Here is a 19,195-nt window from a genome sequence, read left to right as displayed (position 1 = left end):
TTTGTTGCGAGGGTATATATATATTAAAGGATTGCAGATTGTGCGTAGTAGAACCGGATACCTCCGACCATTACAGCTCAGCTACCGCAAAACACCCAGCTATTGCTTTGGCTAATTCCCTTACACCTTTGCTAAAAAATGTAAAGAACTTCTCTGACAACAGTGAAGTAAAGTCACCAACATTTCCATAATTTACTCAAAAACGTTTGAATACTAAGACATGGCTAAAATATTAATTGATCACTCATTTCCACACATAAATATTTTTATTTGAGGTGCCTCTCTCTCTCTCTCTATAATTTACCGAGTTGTTTTCAAAATGCGTGTTTCTCTCGTTTCTCTCAACACATTCTCTTCTTCCATTTTACACTTTTTAAAAACTTATCAGACCGGTATTCATCAATAATGATTCAGCATAAGCACCGCTCTCTCTTCATAAACAGAACACAAACGGAGAGACAGCTGCAGCGGTCATACAAACAACAAACCACCCGCTTTGCTGCCCATCGCCCCAATTTGCCAATTTTTTCATTTACAAAGCTCTTGCCTTCCAGTCGCATCTGTTAATGACTGAAAACTGCTCTTTCGCAATTTCGTTTTTCATTAAGACAAAAACTCGATGGGCCACAGTTTGTTTTTGAGTCTGTTCGCAAACGCTGCAGTGTCTAATTCGTCTAGGTGATAAATAAGGAAATTAAGTAAGAGTAAATCTTATCAAAACTGCAATATAAGCAATCACATCACAATGTCAAGTAAGTGTTTCTCCATTTCACACAGTTAAAGCGTAATTCATAACAAACATACTGGTACACACACAGGCACATCAAGTGTATCTACTAAAGTAGTCATTGGTATTGGGGTCACCACACTCGCCACCGGGCTGGGCTACTGGTACTACCTGCAATGGAAGAAACGCAACGCAGTGCCCGAGAAATGGCGTCGTGTTGGCACTCTGGAACAAATCAACTTATTTCCAATAAAATCCTGCGCACCACTGAAGTTAGCAGACGACACGGAGTTTGATTGCGATATATTGGGATTGAAATATCAAGACTGTCGCGATCGTACTCTAATGATCTTAAATGACTCGAATGCGATGGTCACTGCGCGCGTCTATCCACGCATGGTATTGATTGGCACAAAGTTGGTGGCACCGCAGCGGCTGGAATTAAGTGCACCTGGCATGGAGACGATCGAGTTGGATTTGGGCGCCTTAAAAGCCGAAGGTGAGCAAATCAAAACGATGGTGTGGAGCACAGCGATGCAAGTGCGTTTCGTCGGTGAAAAATATGACAAGTGGCTGTCCAAATTTCTGCTCGACAAGGAGAGTGGCATGCGTCTAGTGCACTATCCGTTGGAGAAGCCCGTGAAGGCCATCAATTCACGCATGGTACGACAGCCATACATTTTGAAAGATGATCGTGTAAGTAGCAAACCACAAATTTAACTTTTAAAATAAAATTATAATAATCCACTTGTATTCACAAGGGCACCTTCAACGATGCCACCAGTTATATGCTGATGAATTTAGCATCGATTGATGAGCTTAACACACGCATACCACGACCAATGGAACCATTGCAGTTCCGCGGTAGTTTCCAACTGAAAATGGACACTGACGAACCGTATGCTGAGGATCATTGGCAGTGGGTGAAGATCGGCGATGAGGTCATATTCCGTGTGGTAGCGCCATGTACACGTTGTATATTCCCAAATATAAATGTGAATACAGCAGCACGTGATCCCGATGGCGAACCGCTCAATACGCTTAAGAAGTGAGTTTCGGGTGTATAGACATAGTTGGGACTCTTTTGTTATTATGTTTTTGTATTTCAAGGTATCGCTTGTTCAAAGGCTATGCAACTCCAGCCATTGGCATACATTTGGGCCTGCGCTCTGCGGGAAGCATCAAAAAGGATGCCATTGTGTATGTAGAGGATAAGTGAGGTGTTTTACTTATGTTTATGTAATATTTTGAAAGATTTTATATACGGAGGATTGTAAATAAATATCAATTTGTATAGACTTATATCTCGCTTTTTCATATAGACTTTAACAGAGCTTTTTAAGAGCTTTTTCTTACTCTCCGTCCAAAAATAGATTTTCTGCTATAAAAAAATGCCAAGTCATTATTATCCAACCTAACATTATATAATTGTTAGCTCATATTTTTGTAATTAACATAAATGTTATCGCCAAGCTTTAGGGTTCCACAATTGTATACATCTAAGTAAACACCCATGGACGGTTCTTTTGGGTTTTGGCGCAGTCGATATCTAAAACAAATCGAGATAAGCCTTATTTAGAAAAGCTTCATATTTCTGTAGACAGTTACTTACTTCTTTAGCATTCTTAGTGGCTCGAAATCGGCGTTTCTCGTATAATTCTCCACATTTACATTGACCAAAATACAGCGCAAACAATCCGAGTTGTAGCGCATGACTACCGCGTGCTCAATATCTTCGCCGAAACGCAGCCACTGCCAGTTATCTTCATTGTATGGTGGTATATGCACATCGCTATCGACTACGAGATTGCCACGGAACTGTTGACAGTCCACCGGTTTCACTTTGCCGCTCAAGCGCACATTCAAATCGTGCACGGAACGTTCATGCATTACCATAACTGGTGAAATATCCTGCAAGTGTTTCGAGAAAATAGTTAAAAGTAAAATTGTTATTTCCGTACAAAAACACACGCTCACCAGCTTTTCCCCCGGATATGGTTTTAATTTCACATACAAACGCAAGCCATGCTCACGCTGTAGCACTGCGCGTGAGAGCCACTCATTGTGATCGGCTCGACATTCCACCAACCGCTTGACATTCCTCTTCTTGCGTTTTTCTACAATTTGATATGGTTCGCTCAGTAACTCATTCAGATCCACAATTATCGGTGGCATATACGGTGCTTCCAAACGCAAGACCTTTTCGCCAACAACGACAGGACGTACGCTCAGCATGCGTGGATAGGAGCCGGCAAATACAACGGCACCGCATTCATCGTATGCCACCAAGCAACGTTCCCAGAGGCCGTTCGAGTGCAAACCCAATTCCGTGCATTCCACTTCTTCTAGCCGTATGGGCGCACCACCTTTGACTGGGTAAAAATTGATAATTTTTAGTGTACCCAAATGTTGCCATCTATCGGCACTGGGTAACTGGGGACGTCTGCCGTTTTGCTTGCGGTACGCCAACCAAATTGTAATACCACCCACAGCAGCACCAATGCTAAGGCCAAGCCAAGCGATAACTTTCAGTGACCGCATTTCTACTACTAAGCCGATTTTCAATTTATATACTCATTTACGAGTATTTACAAATGTATATGTGAATGAGATCGTTTCGTATCAGTTTATATATGACTTACGATCAGCCCGCCCGAATCACGTAGTCGCCACTTCAACGCAACGCGAACTGAGTACAAAAAAAGAAAACACAAAGTATAAATAACAAACAATTGTTCTATTTATTAAGTATTTGATAAGAGTCTCTCACTTCACTTAACCCTTCAAAGGTACTTTTGGCTCCCCTCAAGTTCCAGAAGAACACGTTACTTTGTAAGGGTTAATTGCCTTTTATACCATTTTTGGAGGGAATGTTCACTTTACATACAGGGCAATGAACCCTTAACCCTTCAGAGATAAAGTACGGTCTATTTTTCATGTCTTTAAATGCTTAGAGATTATTTATTTTTTCACTTTTTGTAGCGAGGGTCATTCGTGCGACATCTTTAGAAATGTTCCTAGTTTGATTTCTAAGTCGTACGTGGTACTTTCCGGTATGGTTAACTTCAAAACATCCGCATTAATCTTTGTGTCCGGTGGATCTGTATGACCGATAAGTTAAGATAGCGGATAATACACGAAAGATAATACGAACCACGCACGAGCAAAACGATGTTATGCCTTTGAGAAAACGAGTATGTACTAAATGTACCGTTACGAAAAAAATACGCATTGCATTGTACTCGGCAAACACTAGCCTTTTTAGTTTGTTTGCTTACTACCACAGATCAACAATATTAATCAAGAAAACAGTACCCATTTATAATATTTCTGTTGATGCTCTCTTTTTCAACGGAATAAGTAGGCAGTAGCATCACTTCAAATCAGTGAGAGCGCTGTTGATCACAATAAAATAGAAAGAGATATATGTATCCGTTTCCCCGATAGTCGGATCTACATAATCGAAATGGAGAACCGAGTTTATATACGGCCAAAGAGTATCAAATCGCAAACAATCCACGAAAATTATTTTAATTTTTGTTATTTCCAACAAACATTTTACTAAAAGGGGCTTTGAGGCTCCCACAACCCCTTTTAGATTCGTTTTTACTTGCACTTTTAAAGTGTACAAAAACGAAACAAATGAATAACACACACATACGCACACATGTTTTAATAACGCAGAGAGAATATTACACCAACACTGTCTTGGGCGAATGAAATGGAGAAGCTATGAAAGCTGCGCACTGAATATGAGACTTCTCAGTTGCTCTACACAAATAATCGCATAAAGTCAACAAGTAGGTACATCTGGCACATAACGGCAACAAATCGACATTGCAAAAGTTTCCACCAAATGATAAACAAGTGCACTTAATTATTATATTAACGAACGAGACGAGTGCCATAAAAGTACCAACAACAACTGCGCAAAATGTCCAGTAAATAAATAAATATTAATTTCATCCGAATTTGCACACATTGCCTGCTTATTCTACATTTTCTCTACACAGATCCAACTACTGGCGTCTCCTCTAAGCTGCTGTTGAGCATCGGCATTGGGGTTGGAGTGACGGCGGTGTCCGGCGCCTCCTATTTGTACTACAAATATTGGAAAGAGGATGCCATACCGGAGCAATGGCAACGCGTGGGCACATTGGAAATGCTCGAGTTCTTCCCGATTAAATCTTGTGGTGGACTTAAAGTACCCGAGGGCACTGAACTAGATTGCGAAGTGCTCGGCCTACGATACGAAAGTTGTCGCGATCGTGCACTGATGCTGGTCGACAAAGACGATGTAATGATAACGGCACGTGGCTATCCAAAAATGGTGTTAATTAGTACCAAATTGGTCACACCCACAAAACTGGAAATCAATGCACCTGGCATGGACACTTTGGAATTGGATTTTAAGAAACTGATCGATGAAGCGCCGGGCCGTGATATACATACAGCCGTGTTTGGTGCCAAAGTGGATGCGATGTTGTGCGGTGAAAAATATGATAAATGGTTTTCACAATTTATAATTGGCGAGGAGAGTGGGCTGAAACTTGTGTACCATCCATATTCGAAACCGCTGAAGCCAATCGATAAGGATATGGCTAATGAGCCGCACTTCAAGAAATCCGATACGGTAGGAAAATGGTTATCTGTTGTTCACTCACTGCATACATATTTACTTATATTTGCAATATTGTTGTAAATGTTATTGTTGTTTTTCGCTATAAACTGAAAATTATCTTATCACTTAAAGAGCGCAAAGCCCTATGTTACTACGTACACTGTGCCAATTTGTTATCATGCATTGTAAATGACAGAGTTTATTATTTTCAGGGTGCCTTCGCTGATGCCACCAGTTATATGTTGATGAATTTATCATCTATTGATGATCTCAATAAGCGCCTACCACGTCCGGTGAAACCAATACAGTTTCGTGGAGATTTCTACTTAAAAATGGATAATAGCGAGCCATATGTGGAAGACGCTTACGACTGGATTAAAGTCGGTAGTGAAGCGGTGTTTCGTAAGGTGGCGCCATGCCGTCGCTGCATTTTACCCAATATAAATCCGGAGACTGGTGAGCGCGATGCAGAGAATAATCCTTTGAAGACACTAAAAACGTAAATTGCATTCTCAAATATTTTTCACTTATTTAGTAAATATAAGTAATTCTCTTAATTTCAGTTATCGCTGCGTTGGGGATAATCCAAGTCCCGTGTTGGGCATACATTTAGGCCTACGTCAGGCAGGGAAAATAAAACGTGGTGATGTTATTTACGTTGGCGTACAAAAATGAGCTGATATTTATCTTGCATATTGTCTTTCATACACATATTTAATATATATATATATATATCTTATATAACTCGTTAAACAATTTAATTTGGCATTATAATTTGTTTTGCTTTTACAGTGTATGTAAATATATATTTAATAAAATATCGAATTCCAGCGATTATTTTCATAATTTTATATTTAAATTTTTAGCTTTGCTTTATTTAATATTTAACTTTTTTTATTAGCACATACATACTCTTTTACATGTGTATGTACAAAAAATATATATATTCTCTTATTTTGTGTGCATTTTAAATCAAGAAATATTGATTATTTTCATACGCTGTACTTTATCAATGACCCGTCTCGTACAACGATCTGCGCGTTGCTCCAGACAACGTACATATAAAAAGGTTATTATTCTTCGAAATTTTAAATACATATTTGCATGCATATACATAAATAAAGATGAAAAAAAAATAATATGACGTAAAAACCAAGATTTTAGTTGACTATAAATACATATGTGATATTGAAAATGTAAATACGTATTGGTGTATTTAGCATAAATTTGCATGGAAAACTTTAATGAAGCACTTTTAGTTGGCAACACAACTCTGCCATGCCAGACCACCGCAGAACATACTTATAATCACATAGATTATAAATATTATAATTAACACCACCACGACATAGAGGCGAACCTTTTTCCAGAACATTTGCCGTGCCAAATTGCGAGAAGCTTTGCGGAATGCAACAGACTAAAATTAAAATAAAAAAAAAAATAATAATAATTAATACATAAGCAATTTCTTCAAATTCAATATAGTGGTTACACACATTATTGCTAAGATTTTCCGTTTTGTTCACAAGTAATTCCAATCTTTCACCTCGATCGCGTAGACTGTCTATAATAACGAAACATAAAACATATTTGATTACAAATTATTAAATTTTGCATTTTATGTATGCAAAACTTTTGTTGTTTTTATTGACTTTAACTCACCTATATTTTTCACCATGATATCTTTCAACTCGTCAATTTGCCCATGCACTCGCGAAATCATATCCACTTCTCGCGATTGACTGAAATGTGTCATTTGTTCCGCCAGCACTTTCGAAAACTCCGTATTCATTGCATATGCAATAGCTGTCGCCACTTGTAATCCATAAGTATGTATAAACTTCTGCTTAATGTCAGCCAAGAATAAAAAGGCCCGTGTACGATCAAATTCCTATAAAAGAGATTAGACTTTTATTATATACTCGTATTTTGTAGTAAATGCGTTGTACTTACGTTGTCTGTAATGCACATATAGATAATGCGATTTTCACATATATAATGTATTAAATATTCGCCATGCGAATAGGTCAATTTGTGATTCTCCATTGCGATTTTAGAGATTATCTGTTCGGTGACCTCGGCAAAGTTTCCCACACACTCCGCATATTTAGCAAGCACTGTGCTGCCCCGGGATATTACGCTGTATAGAATAGGCATTTTGTTTGGATGTCAATACTGCTAAAGCGACAAAGTTTCCAGCTTCAACGCAAGCTTAGCTCTTCGTACAATTCCACTTTCAGATCGCCTATTTAGATGTGTTGCAGATATTTTCGATGAATAATCAATTTTTTTCGTTTTTCCTTTTTTGTTTTGATTCTTGCAATTTGCTAAGATAAGAGTAGAAATAAGAAACAGAAATATAATGACACATCGTAATAAAATGCAACAACTGACGGGTATCCCCCCTACAAAACTTATTTAATTGACTATCGCAGGTGATATGGAGTTTAGCGGCAACCACAAAGAAGCCCTGTATAAAAATATATATTTACATACTGCTTGGGGCTACATATCAGCAGACAGATCTACTATTTTTGTATGTAAACCGACTATAAAATTATGTTCTCGATTTTTCAAATCCATGAAGTAATTTCATAATTCGCTTTGATTGATAATTACACAAAGTACTTCTAGGCGTAGTAGTAGCTAATATTTCAGGAAAGTATTTATAATTATCACTTTGCACAAAAACCACAATTAAATTTACTCACATTGTTATTTTCACAATTTTAACAATGCAGACAAAGGTCGAAAATTCTCATTATCTTAAATTCGTGGAAAATATAAAATGCAACTGCATTTAAGCTCTGTCAAAATAAATTTGCGTTGTTGCAGAGTTCTCTGTTGTTGTTAAAATTACGGCTAGTATTAAAAACTAGGACACAGAGTGATTCATATTGTTATGAAATAATTTCAGTATTTTTACCCAGGCGAATTCGGCTTTAGTTTTTCGCCAAAGTCTGAATTGTGTTTTAAAAACAATTAGTTCGAACAAGATGTTAGTTAAAAATATTATGATAAATAATTGATATTGATAAAATTCAAGTCTTACGTACTATAATTTATTTAAAAATTAATTGTTTGTATTATTATTATATATTGTACAATGACTCAAATCCTTGAAGAGCATAGTTTCTTTTTGAGCTGTTGGCATCTCTATTAGTTTTAATTTGTTTGTTGTTTGTTGTAAACTTTTTTGCGTCAATTATTTGCGAATATTATCTGTTTAAAATTGTTATTATTAATGGCTACAAATTTAAAAAAATGTCCTTATGGCGAGCAGTGTTACAGGAAGAATCCTATACATTTTGGAGAGTTTTCCCATCCGCATTGTATGTAGTTTTTCATGACAAAAATTGGGGAGATTTTAGATACTGGGGCGCCAAGATTTAATACCATTTTTATGTAAATAAACACTTTTTAGAGAAAGAAAGAACTTTTAATTTACACCTCTTTGATAACCCCCGGACTAGGCTCGACCAGGGTTAATTTTTTGAAGCGCCGCCGAAGGCCGCCAATGCAGAAAGTAATTATACGCAAAAGAACTTGTCAATCAATCATATTACAAATGCATCAATACATACGTGCGCGAATTAACACATAACTTCAACGCTCGATATCTCGTAAACGGTATGAGATAACAGTTTATTTTATTTCTTAAAAAGTGTTTATTTTGGGCTAATTAACATAAAAATGGCCTCAAATCTTGGCGCCACAGTAACTAAAATCGTTCCCACAAATTCAATAATTTACTAAATTTAAATGCATTATATAGTGGACCAGATATACGCTAAAGGCTTGGACTCCAAAACCAATAAATATGTAATACCTGATGAACTTTTTATGACTGCAGAATTAATAGAAACCCAGTTGAAACTGCTCGAAAAGCTGTTTCCAAAAGCAGGTAGTAGCACAGGAAATACAACGACGTCAAAAGCAAGTAAAGTTGATAACAACCGCAGTGAAAAACGATTGGATGGTGGACCAATAAAAGTGAGACATATTATACTCTCTAATTTATATGAAATAATATTGCGTATTTTAGCAGGAACCAGTGAAACGAAGTAAGTCGCCCGAGACTTTCAGTTCCAATATGAACGTGCCATCGACTTCAAACGCCAACTCCTCTTCTATGGATAATTCCAAACTTTCTAAAAAGGCCAAAATAACAAGAAATGTCAAAGATTATATACCAGTAGTTCTGGAGAAAGGACATGCCGCTGAAAAGCTAGAGCGCGCTGCACCTTATAATTTTTTTCTAACAGCTATTACCGATTCGAAACTCACTCATCATGAGCCATTAACAATAACATTACTAGGTAGAATTCAAAGTGTAAAAATAATATTCTAAATATATATGTAACTTTTTCTGTATATACATTTCAGAAATTCTTGATGAGAGCCTGGGTGAGATTGAATCAACGGTGCAAATAAATTTTATGGTGGATATAGGCTGGTTACTAGGACATTACTATTTCGCTGGTATAATGTAAATAAACTATTTTTTCTTCCCATATTTATGATAAAAAAAATATTCATTGACTTTTTATAACTTTTTTATAGGGGCACTCCGTTACTTGTTCTCTATGGTGACGAAACACCGGATTTAGCAAATATTTCTAAAACACATCCTGAAGTCACAGCAATTAAAGTGAACATGCCTACAAATTTCGCTACATCGCATGCTAAAGTAATGCTTCTGGGCTATACTGATGGTAGTATGCGTGTAGTAATTTCAACGGCAAATCTATATGAAGACGATTGGCACAATCGTACACAAGGCATTTGGATAAGTCCAAAATTGCCTGCGTTACCAGCCGATGTAGACACCACGGCCGGAGAGAGTCCTACAAACTTTCGACAGGATTTTATGTTGTATTTAGTAGAATATAAATTAGCAAAGTTACAGCCTTGGATAGCACGAATACGCAAAACGGATTTCAGTTCCATAAAGTAAGTCCGCATTTTGTACCTGTAATTTTTTTGTATATTTTTTTAATAATTACAATTTAATTTTTAGTGTTTTCTTCATCGGTTCCACTCCCGGCGGTTTTCGCGAGGGTCCACGTGGATTCCCTTGGGGACATCCCCGTGTCGCTGATTTGCTCAAAAAGCATTGCACCACTGTCGATGCGAGAGTGCCCGTAATTTGTCAAAGCTCCAGCATTGGTTCACTTGGTCCAAACATACAAACCTGGGTACAGCATGATTTCCTCAATAGTCTGCGCAAACATTCCGGACAACAAGGACTTACACATTTTCCACCTTTCAAAATGATATACCCCAGCTTCGCCAATGTCAACAACAGTCATGATGGTTTGCTAGGTGGTGGATGTCTACCATATGGTGCAAATACCAACGATAAACAGTCTTGGCTGCGTGGTCACCTATTCCAATGGAGTTCGAAAGAGCGTTTTCGTTCGCAAGCTATGCCGCACATTAAAACTTATACACGCATGAAATTGGAGGACCAGTCCATCTATTGGTTTATGTTGACCTCGGCAAATTTGTCGAAAGCAGCATGGGGAGCTTTCAACAAAAACGTTAATATCGCATCGTGCTTAAGAATTTTGAACTTTGAAGCCGGTGTGCTCTTCTTGCCGAGATTCGTGGTATGTATGCTCCTGCTCTATAAATATGTATGCCGTAATAGCGATGAGTTTTCTTCTTTCAGACCGGTGAGGAGACGTTTCCTTTAGGACATGTGCGCGATGGCATACCACCATTTCCGTTACCGTATGATGTGCCCTTAACACCGTATGCACCGGACGATAAACCATTTTTGATGGACTATTTGCGTTAGTGATACATTCGTATGTACAGCTGTTATTTGTTCTCGAAACTGAAATCAACTCAATTACAATTTACACATCTGATTTACGTTCATTTTTATAATTAAAAACATATACTCGTACATATTAAATATACAAATAAAGGCAGTGATAAAACGCTTCTTCGCATATTCAAATTCACAGTATTGGAGATTTGTTTCTTTCTTCACGCTATATTAGTTTAATATAGTTGTTCTCTTAACACATAAAACCAGTTGCTAACATCATTACATAGATAACAACCATAATAATGAGTTACAACTAAAACAAGACTTGTTTATTGGTTGAATTATTTGTTCTCTGAAAACGTCGAAAACTAAAGTAACTATTATACTCTCTATATTTATATGAAATAATATTGTGTATTTTAGCAGGAACCAGTAAAACGAAGTAAGTCGGCCGAGACTTTCAGTTTCAATATGAACGTGCCGTGTTATAAAAGACTTCAAACGCCAACTCCTCTTCTATGGATAATTCCAATCTTTCTAAAAAAGTCAAAATAACAAGAAACGTTAAAGATTATATACCGGTAATACTGGAATAAGAACATGCCGCCGAAAAGTTAGAGCGCGCTTTTTTTTCTTACAGCTATTATCGATTCGAAACTCACACTTCATGAAACGTTAACAATAACATTACTAGGTAGTATTCAAAGTGCTCTAGTAAGATTCTATAATTATTTTATGTAACTTTTTTCATATTCTCAACACAGAAATCCTTGATGAGAGTCTGAGTGAGATTGAATCATTCCGGACAACAAGGGCTTACACATTTTCAGCCTTTCAAAATTATATACTCCAGCTTCGCCAATGTCTAAAACAGTCATGATGGTTTGCTAGGCGGTGGATGTCTACTATACGGCGCAAATACCAACTATAAACAGTCCTGGCTGTGTGTTCACGGTGCACCAGTCCATATATTGGTTTATGTTGACTTCCGCAAATTTATCGAAAGCAGCATGGGGAGCTTTCAACAAAAACGTTAATATGGCTTCGTGTTTGAGAATTTTAAACTTTGAAGCTAGTGTGGTCTTCTGGCCGAGATTCGTGGTATGTATGCTCCTGCCCTATAAACATGTATGCCGTAATATCGATTAGTTGTCTTCTTTCAGACCGGTGAGGAGACATTATCTTATGATGTGCCCTTAAGACCGCATTCACCGGACGATAAACCATTTTGATTGACTATTTGCGTTAGTGATACATTCGTATATACAGCTGTTATTCCTTTATAGTATCTCAAATCAACATAATTATAATTTACAAATCTAATTTGCGTTCACTTTTATAGTTAAAAACATATACTCGCACATATTAATTATACAAACAAAGGCAGTGAATAAACACTTCTTCACACATTCAAATTCACAGTATTGGAGCTTTGTTTACCTTAATTCACACCACATTAATTTAATGTAGTTGTTCTCTTTACACATAAACCAGTTGCTATAATAATCGTAACATCATTTACATAGATAACAACAATAATAAATTAGTTACAACTAACTAAAAAACTTGTTTATAATTTGCGATCTTTTAAATACTCGTATGCACGTTCAGCAAACTTTCTCTGAAAACGTCCCAAACTAAAGTAACTTCAATTAAATTATTCAAAATAGTTTTTAGTTTAACACTTGCAATGGATCTGTTAAGACAAACAAAAAATGTACACACTTTTCCGTTCGAGATCGTAAACGTTGATCCTCAGCTAAACACTGAGCTGCTACAATATTTCAAGGGTATTCAATGTGTTTGTTATTTACTTCCGGATATTAAGTGAAATTCGTGTTTTGTTAGGTGAGCGCACTGGATTTGTGCAGGTGGGTCCTGAAAAATATTTCTTTCCTCACAAATACAAATTCGAAGCGGAGAATTTTTACAATTTCTCTTCACGGCCGGATGATATTTGGGTGGCAACAGTTCCACGTTCCGGGACCACTTGGACACAGGAATTAGTCTGGTTACTTGCAAATCATTTGGATTTTGATACAGCCAAACGAGAGCCACTCACAGAACGCTTTCCATTTTTTGAGTAATTTTTACCGTTATACACACACAAACATGTATATGTTACAAATAGTACTCTCTTTTGCATAGGTTTTCATTGTTCGTACATCCGGAAGTGAAGGCTGAGTTTTTAGCTGAAAATGCTGGGGACAGTAAAAAGCAGGAATTCATTGAAAATTTTTCCAGACCCGGATACAATAGTCTAGCTGAATGGCCGTGTAATAAAAGACGATTTATAAAAACACATTTTCCATTCTCCTTGCTGCCTCCTAGTGTTATGCAGAATAATTGCAAGGTATTCAAAAATAAAACAGACAGATTTCGTATATATTTTCATGTAACAATTGCACGCAGCTAATATATGTATTGCGTGCTCCCAACGATGTGGCTGTTTCCTATTATCACCTGAATCGTTTGTACCGAACGCAGGGCTACATTGGTGACTTCCAGCGTTATTGGAATTACTTTTCACGGGGATTGAGTAAGATTTGAATTCGACAAAAATATTTTATGTACCGACAATACATATACAATTTTAGACCCCTGGCTTCCATACTACAGTCATATAAAGGAAGCATTTGAACATCGTCATCTTTCGAATGTACTTATACTCAACTATGAAGACCTGGTTTCCGATTTAAGTGGTGTCATATTAAAAATAGCTGCATTTTTAAATCGTTCAATTGGCGCAGAGGATTTGAAAACTTTAATACAACATTTGGACATTAAAAATTTCCGCGAAAATCCAGCGGTAAACGGAAGTGAAATGGCAGAGGTCGGTGTATTACTAAAAGGTGAAGCTGGCTTCGTGAGAAAAGGTGGCAATGGAGGGCGTGAAGAGTTAATCAACGACACTGCTTTAAAGAATTATGTAGACCAGTGGATTCATGAAAATGTGACAAAAATGCTTAAGTAAACAAAAACCTTTGTTGTAATCTGAACCTGCTACAAATTGTTATAAAATGTGACAAAAATGAAAAGTGCCGTTACCGCATTGAAATAAAATTACATTATTTGATCAATATAATATATAAAAACTTGAATTAATATTATCTTTTCTTACTTAGTGGATCTATAAATTCGACTAATAACTTCCACAAAAAAAGAAATTTATAGCTCTCCACTTATTGTTTATTTTTCAAGTGTAATTTAGAAAAAAGTTGTATATGTTCCTTTGAACATTTTGTTTTGAACAAAGCCATGAATTCGTTATTAACGCTGGTGTTAATACTCGCTTTCAAAAATTCAAAACTTGAAATTCGATAAAGGCCCTTGCATGTGTTAACATTCATATGAATATTTTAAATACAAAATAAGTATTAATAAAAAAAAGTTTGTTTGTTGAAAATCCTGCAATATATAAGCCAAAAACAAAAATATGGATCGAACATTAAAAAAATAGGAATAGGTACATACATACATTCAAATGTATGTGCATATCATCATTTATTGAGATTTGCTGCATTGTGTGGAGTCTTTTATGAATATTATTGCATTAAACCTCGAATAAGTCAGATGCGAAGACTCAATCTGGATGTTGGATGTAAACATGAGCGATTATTCGAAGACACTTACCTTTCCAGATGCGATTGTAGATGTGGAGCCTAAACTAAATGATGAACTTCTACAATATTTCAAAGGTTATTTAAAATATCTGCAGTGAAAAGCAGGAGTGTTCTTTGAGCAGATTTTTCTGTGTAATTTTAGGTGAGTGCACGGGATTTGTACAAGTGGATCCTGAAAAATATTTCTGCGCCAATCTACAAAATCCTGGATGAGAAAGGATGGCCTTGTAATAAGAAACGTTTTATCAAAACACATTTACCTTTTTCCTTGCTGCCTCCTAGTGTTATGCAGAATAAGTGCAAGGTATTCAAAAATTTATTTCAAAAAATTATAAATAATAAACAAGAAACGTCTCTGATAAATGAATATATAAATTAAAATATAACAATTATACGCTATAGGTTATATATGTCGTGCGAAATCCTGAAGATGTGGCTGTTTCCTATTATCATTTGAATCGTTTATACCGCACGCTCGGCTATAACGGCGATTTCAAACGATATTGGAATTATTTTTTCGCGATGATTGAGTAAGATTTTGATAAATAAAATTATTTGAAGTCTTTACAAAATACATATTTTAACATTTAGACCCCTGGTTTCCATACAACAGTCACATAAAAGAAGCGTTTGAACACCAACATCTACCGAATGTACTCATACTCAACTATGAAGACATGGTTTCCGATTTGAGTGGTGTCATATTCAAATTAGCTGCATTTCTAAAGCGTACAGTTAAGGAGGAGGATTTGAAAAATTTAATACAACATCTGGATATTAAAAATTTCCGAGAGAATCCAGCGGTAAACGGAAGTGAAATGGCAGATATACATAGGTATTTTTTCAAAAGGAGAAGCTGACTTTGTACGCAGAGGTGGGAGTGGAAAGCAGGTGGAATTAATGTGTGATAGTATATTAAAGAATTGTGTAGACCAATGGGTTGATAGAAGTATGGTCAAAACATTTTATTAGTCATAATATGTATGTATTTATTGAAGGTATTTTAAATAAAGAAACTCAACTATTAAATTTAAAAAATTTACATACATTTAGAGAATTGCACATAAAACTTAACAGTTGTTTAAATATACTAAATTTAAAATATGTAAGATTTCTATAATTGCATTTTTTAACTGTCAGTTATAGCGAGTACAACGAGTGCATCTATGTATAATTGCTGATAAGAAATACTTTATGATATGGCAACTCGAATTTCAACTACTCGTTTGTTTTGTAGCTTGCGGACTGCAAGAAGCATCGTCTGTCCACTTGCAATACACAAAGTCCACATTTAATTGCGTTAACGAAACTAGGCTTCGCATCATTTAAGTGTATAATTTTAAATAAATAACACGTTTTGTGTGTTAGTGATAAGAAAAATGTCTGAAGATCAAAGTCGTGGTCGTCGTCGTCCTTCGCGGGAACAGCGATACGCAAGATCACATTCACCGCAAGAAGCTTTAACAAGCAGTTCTGGAGGAGGCGGCGATTCTCATCGAAGGCGTAGAGAGCGCGAACCATCGGATGAGCCCCGTCCGTCTAAAGTATATAAAAAGGAGCCTGTTTCTCCAGATAGAAGTTCTAGTTCATCTCGTAATGGAAATTCACGCAAGGAACAACATGAACAGCCAACAACGTCAGCTGCCGCAGCAGGTGGTGGAGGAGATGCCACTGATGTTGGTGATAACGCATTGAAGCGGGAGCGCTATGAAATTGTCCACACTCGGCCCTCTGATATACAAACAAAGATGGGTAGTGGAGGTACCCCAATTACTTTGCAAACCAATTATTATCGTTTGTTGACAAAACCAACATGGCGCATATTTCAATATCACGTTGATTTTTCACCGCAGATTGAAATGCGTCGTGTACGAGGTGGAATGCTTTCAGAACATCGTGAACTTCTAGGTGGTTATTTGTATGATGGTACTAAGCTATTTACATCTTGCAAATTACAGGAAGACAAAACTGTAATTCAGGCTAAATCCAAGTTCGGTGACAGCTACACTATTGTTATAAAATATGTTGGTGTAATTTCTATGACAGAGTGGCAGTCTCTGCAGATTTTAAATTTAATTTTGCGCCGTTCTATGGAAGGTCTCAAATTGCAGTTAGTCGGCAGAAATTTTTATGATGCGATGGCAAAAATTGACTTGCGAGAGTACCGTTTGCAACTATGGCCTGGTTATCAGACATCCATTCGCCAACATGAGAGAGACATATTACTTTGTGCGGAAATCGCTCACAAAGTTATGCGAACTGAAACTGTTTATGATATTTTGAAGCGGTGTACAGAAACGGCTAAGGATTTCGAAGAGGAATTTCGTCGTAACGTATTGGGGCTTACAGTTCTCACTGATTATAATAATAAAACTTATCGAATTAACGATGTTGATTTCAGCAAAAATCCAACAAAAACATTTAAGTGCAAAGAGAAAGAAGTATCATTCATTGATTATTATTACCAAAAATATCATATTCGCATACGCGATCCAAAACAACCACTACTCATTTCAAAGGCTAAAGATAGAGCAATGCGAGGAGGTAGCAGTGACATAATCATATTGATTCCTGAACTGTGTAGGCCTACTGGTCTCACCGATACCATGCGTAGCAATTTTCAACTTATGAGAGCAATGGCGGATCACACACGTATGAATCCTGATCGACGTATGGATCGCTTACGAATATTTAATCAAAGGTTACAACAGACAGCGGCCAGTGTACAAGTACTAAACGACTGGAATATGGCATTAGATCGTCATTTGGTTGAGTTTAACGGTCGTGTACTGGAACCACAACGCATCGTATTTAGCGAACACAAAAAACAATCGGCCGGAGAACAAGCCGATTGGACACGTCTTTTCCGAGATAATGGTTTGTTTACGACTCCATCGCGCGGTCTAGATCGTTGGTCGGTTATAGCTACAAACCGGAATTCCAGAGAATTAAGGAATTTCGTTGAATCCTTAATACGAGCGGCCGGTGGTATGCAGATGAGAATCAGTAGACCACGAGAAGTTATGCTATATGACGACAGGAACCATTCTTACATTCAAGCAATGGAAGACTGCAGTCGTCAAGATCCCCAACTCATTCTTTGTTTAGTACCAAATAACAACGCTGAGCGTTATGCCTCAATTAAAAAGAAAGGATGTTTGGAGCGTGCCATTCCTACTCAGGTAATAACTCAAAAATCGGCCAATAATCAACGTGGCCTAATGAGCATTGCCACAAAAGTGGCTATACAAATCAATTGTAAGTTGGGTTATACACCATGGATGATAGACCTTCCACTGTCGGGTTTAATGACAATCGGCTATGACGTGGCTAAAAGTACGCGAGATCGTTCAAAAGCTTTCGGAGCCTTGGTAGCGTCTATGGACATGAAAACGAATGCCACTTTCTACAGCACGGTTGCAGAATGCAGTTCCCATGATGTTTTGGCAAACAGTCTTTGGCCAATGATGACTAAAGCATTACGGCAATACCGCAAAGAACATGATGGTAAATTACCAACACGCATACTATTTTACAGAGATGGCGTGGGAGAAGGTTCACTTCGTCAAGTTTATGAGCATGAGGTTAAAGATGTTGTGGAGAAACTCGAGCAAGAGTATAAGCGTGTTGGTTCGGAGAAACCACCAATGTTTGCCTATGTTGTGGTATCAAAATCAATTAACACAAGACTCTTTGCGCGTAATCGCAATCCCCCACCAGGAACTGTAGTGGACGATATAGTAACATTGCCTGAACGCTATGACTTCTTCCTTGTATCACAGTCAGTGCGTCAGGGTACAGTGTCACCAACCAGCTATAATATTGTATACAGCAATATAAAACTTACACCAGATCAAATGCAGCTTTTGACATATAAGATGACACATTTGTACTACAATTGGTCAGGTACAACACGCGTTCCAGCTGTATGCCAATATGCCAAAAAACTTGCAACTTTAGTGGCTACTAGCCTATACCAGCCTCCTCAGAATGCACTTGAGAAAAAGCTATACTATTTGTAAGAGATTTGTTGTTGAAGAATTAAGTTTCATTTCATATTCAATTATTTTTGTCCTTTTTATATAAGTAAGTTTTTTGGACGATTTAAAGAAATTCCTTGAAGGCTTTTGTTTTTTTATATTGACTAGATATGTAGAATTTAAATGCAGATACCACTATATGTGTGTCGAATGGACAAATTAATGGATATAAATCCAAATGAATTAACGAAATATATAAAAATATGAATTGATTTTATACAAGCTTGATATGCTTATGAGATTAATAAATTCTCCAATTTTTTTTTTTGTTACCCTGACATGTAAATGAAATAAACATACAATTTTCTATAAAACTTTAATTTGATATCGTTTTATATAATCGGCCGTCAAGAACTTTAATTTAATTGCTGTTTGCTACGTCGCTGCCGTCTTCAAAATGTCCAA

The 19,195-nt window shown here is 36.8% G+C and overlaps 7 protein-coding genes and 1 pseudogene across 14 annotated transcripts; 6 read left to right on the top strand and 2 right to left on the bottom strand.

The window, feature by feature from the left end:
• The first annotated feature begins 548 nt into the window (after positions 1 to 548).
• On the top strand, positions 549 to 2,029 carry LOC105215354 (mitochondrial amidoxime-reducing component 1-like). Its single transcript, XM_011189216.3, has 4 exons — positions 549 to 752; positions 819 to 1,423; positions 1,489 to 1,775; positions 1,838 to 2,029. The coding sequence occupies exons 1-4, from the start codon at positions 746 to 748 to the stop codon at positions 1,944 to 1,946; spliced, it is 1,008 nt and encodes a 335-aa protein (XP_011187518.1). The 5' UTR covers positions 549 to 745; the 3' UTR covers positions 1,947 to 2,029.
• LOC105215355 (mitochondrial amidoxime reducing component 2-like) lies at positions 1,944 to 4,364 on the bottom strand. Of its 2 annotated transcripts, XM_011189218.3 has the most exons (4): positions 3,498 to 4,364; positions 2,705 to 3,416; positions 2,340 to 2,638; positions 1,944 to 2,276 (listed from the first exon to the last, which is right to left on the bottom strand). In XM_011189218.3, the coding sequence occupies exons 2-4, from the start codon at positions 3,266 to 3,268 to the stop codon at positions 2,159 to 2,161; spliced, it is 981 nt and encodes a 326-aa protein (XP_011187520.2). In that variant the 5' UTR covers positions 3,269 to 3,416; positions 3,498 to 4,364; the 3' UTR covers positions 1,944 to 2,158. The 2 variants fall into 2 exon arrangements, with proteins under 2 accessions (XP_011187520.2, XP_011187519.2); XM_011189217.3 differs by having other exon boundaries at positions 2,705 to 4,364.
• A 122-nt stretch (positions 4,365 to 4,486) lies between these two features.
• LOC105215346 (mitochondrial amidoxime-reducing component 1-like) lies at positions 4,487 to 6,185 on the top strand. The gene is made up of 4 exons (XM_011189205.3): positions 4,487 to 4,668; positions 4,741 to 5,360; positions 5,561 to 5,847; positions 5,912 to 6,185. Exons 1-4 carry the CDS (start codon positions 4,662 to 4,664, stop codon positions 6,021 to 6,023), a joined length of 1,026 nt encoding a protein of 341 aa, XP_011187507.1. The 5' UTR covers positions 4,487 to 4,661; the 3' UTR covers positions 6,024 to 6,185.
• LOC105215347 (vesicle-associated membrane protein 7) lies at positions 5,656 to 8,219 on the bottom strand. Of its 3 annotated transcripts, none has more exons than XM_011189206.3 (5): positions 8,060 to 8,219; positions 7,302 to 7,675; positions 7,011 to 7,239; positions 6,845 to 6,912; positions 5,656 to 6,765 (listed from the first exon to the last, which is right to left on the bottom strand). In XM_011189206.3, the coding sequence occupies exons 2-5, from the start codon at positions 7,503 to 7,505 to the stop codon at positions 6,604 to 6,606; spliced, it is 663 nt and encodes a 220-aa protein (XP_011187508.1). In that variant the 5' UTR covers positions 7,506 to 7,675; positions 8,060 to 8,219; the 3' UTR covers positions 5,656 to 6,603. The 3 variants fall into 3 exon arrangements, with proteins under 3 accessions (XP_011187508.1, XP_054086635.1, XP_054086634.1); XM_054230660.1 differs by having other exon boundaries at positions 7,302 to 7,664; positions 8,060 to 8,205; XM_054230659.1 differs by lacking the exon at positions 8,060 to 8,219 and adding an exon at positions 7,845 to 7,961.
• A 286-nt stretch (positions 8,220 to 8,505) lies between these two features.
• On the top strand, positions 8,506 to 12,589 carry LOC105215349 (probable tyrosyl-DNA phosphodiesterase). Of its 5 annotated transcripts, none has more exons than XR_008471185.1 (10): positions 8,506 to 8,680; positions 9,124 to 9,341; positions 9,394 to 9,667; positions 9,735 to 9,837; positions 9,912 to 10,301; positions 10,369 to 10,960; positions 11,023 to 11,161; positions 11,554 to 11,821; positions 11,892 to 12,228; positions 12,291 to 12,589. XR_008471185.1 is itself a non-coding variant. In XM_011189208.3 (7 exons), exons 1-7 carry the CDS (start codon positions 8,593 to 8,595, stop codon positions 11,149 to 11,151), a joined length of 1,791 nt encoding a protein of 596 aa, XP_011187510.1. In that variant the 5' UTR covers positions 8,506 to 8,592; the 3' UTR covers positions 11,152 to 11,325. The 5 variants fall into 5 exon arrangements, 3 of the variants coding, with proteins under 3 accessions (XP_011187510.1, XP_011187509.1, XP_028898156.1); XR_008471184.1 differs by having other exon boundaries at positions 11,551 to 11,821; XM_011189208.3 differs by lacking the exons at positions 11,554 to 11,821; positions 11,892 to 12,228; positions 12,291 to 12,589 and having other exon boundaries at positions 9,397 to 9,667; positions 11,023 to 11,325.
• A 152-nt stretch (positions 12,590 to 12,741) lies between these two features.
• LOC105215350 (luciferin sulfotransferase-like) lies at positions 12,742 to 14,228 on the top strand. The gene is made up of 5 exons (XM_011189209.3): positions 12,742 to 12,917; positions 12,976 to 13,210; positions 13,276 to 13,480; positions 13,540 to 13,666; positions 13,725 to 14,228. Exons 1-5 carry the CDS (start codon positions 12,818 to 12,820, stop codon positions 14,099 to 14,101), a joined length of 1,044 nt encoding a protein of 347 aa, XP_011187511.2. The 5' UTR covers positions 12,742 to 12,817; the 3' UTR covers positions 14,102 to 14,228.
• A 137-nt stretch (positions 14,229 to 14,365) lies between these two features.
• Positions 14,366 to 15,840, top strand: LOC105215366 (luciferin sulfotransferase-like; annotated as a pseudogene).
• A 143-nt stretch (positions 15,841 to 15,983) lies between these two features.
• LOC105215351 (protein piwi) lies at positions 15,984 to 19,110 on the top strand. Its single transcript, XM_011189212.3, has one exon. The coding sequence runs from the start codon at positions 16,130 to 16,132 to the stop codon at positions 18,770 to 18,772; it is 2,643 nt and encodes an 880-aa protein (XP_011187514.1). The 5' UTR covers positions 15,984 to 16,129; the 3' UTR covers positions 18,773 to 19,110.
• Positions 19,111 to 19,195: the final 85 nt, after the last annotated feature.

This window comes from Zeugodacus cucurbitae, chromosome 5, assembly GCF_028554725.1.
Source record: "Zeugodacus cucurbitae isolate PBARC_wt_2022May chromosome 5, idZeuCucr1.2, whole genome shotgun sequence".
NCBI classification, from domain to species: Eukaryota; Metazoa; Arthropoda; class Insecta; order Diptera; family Tephritidae; genus Zeugodacus; species Zeugodacus cucurbitae.
Note: the sequence above shows the minus strand (reverse complement) of the source record. Positions and strands in the feature narration are given on the sequence as shown.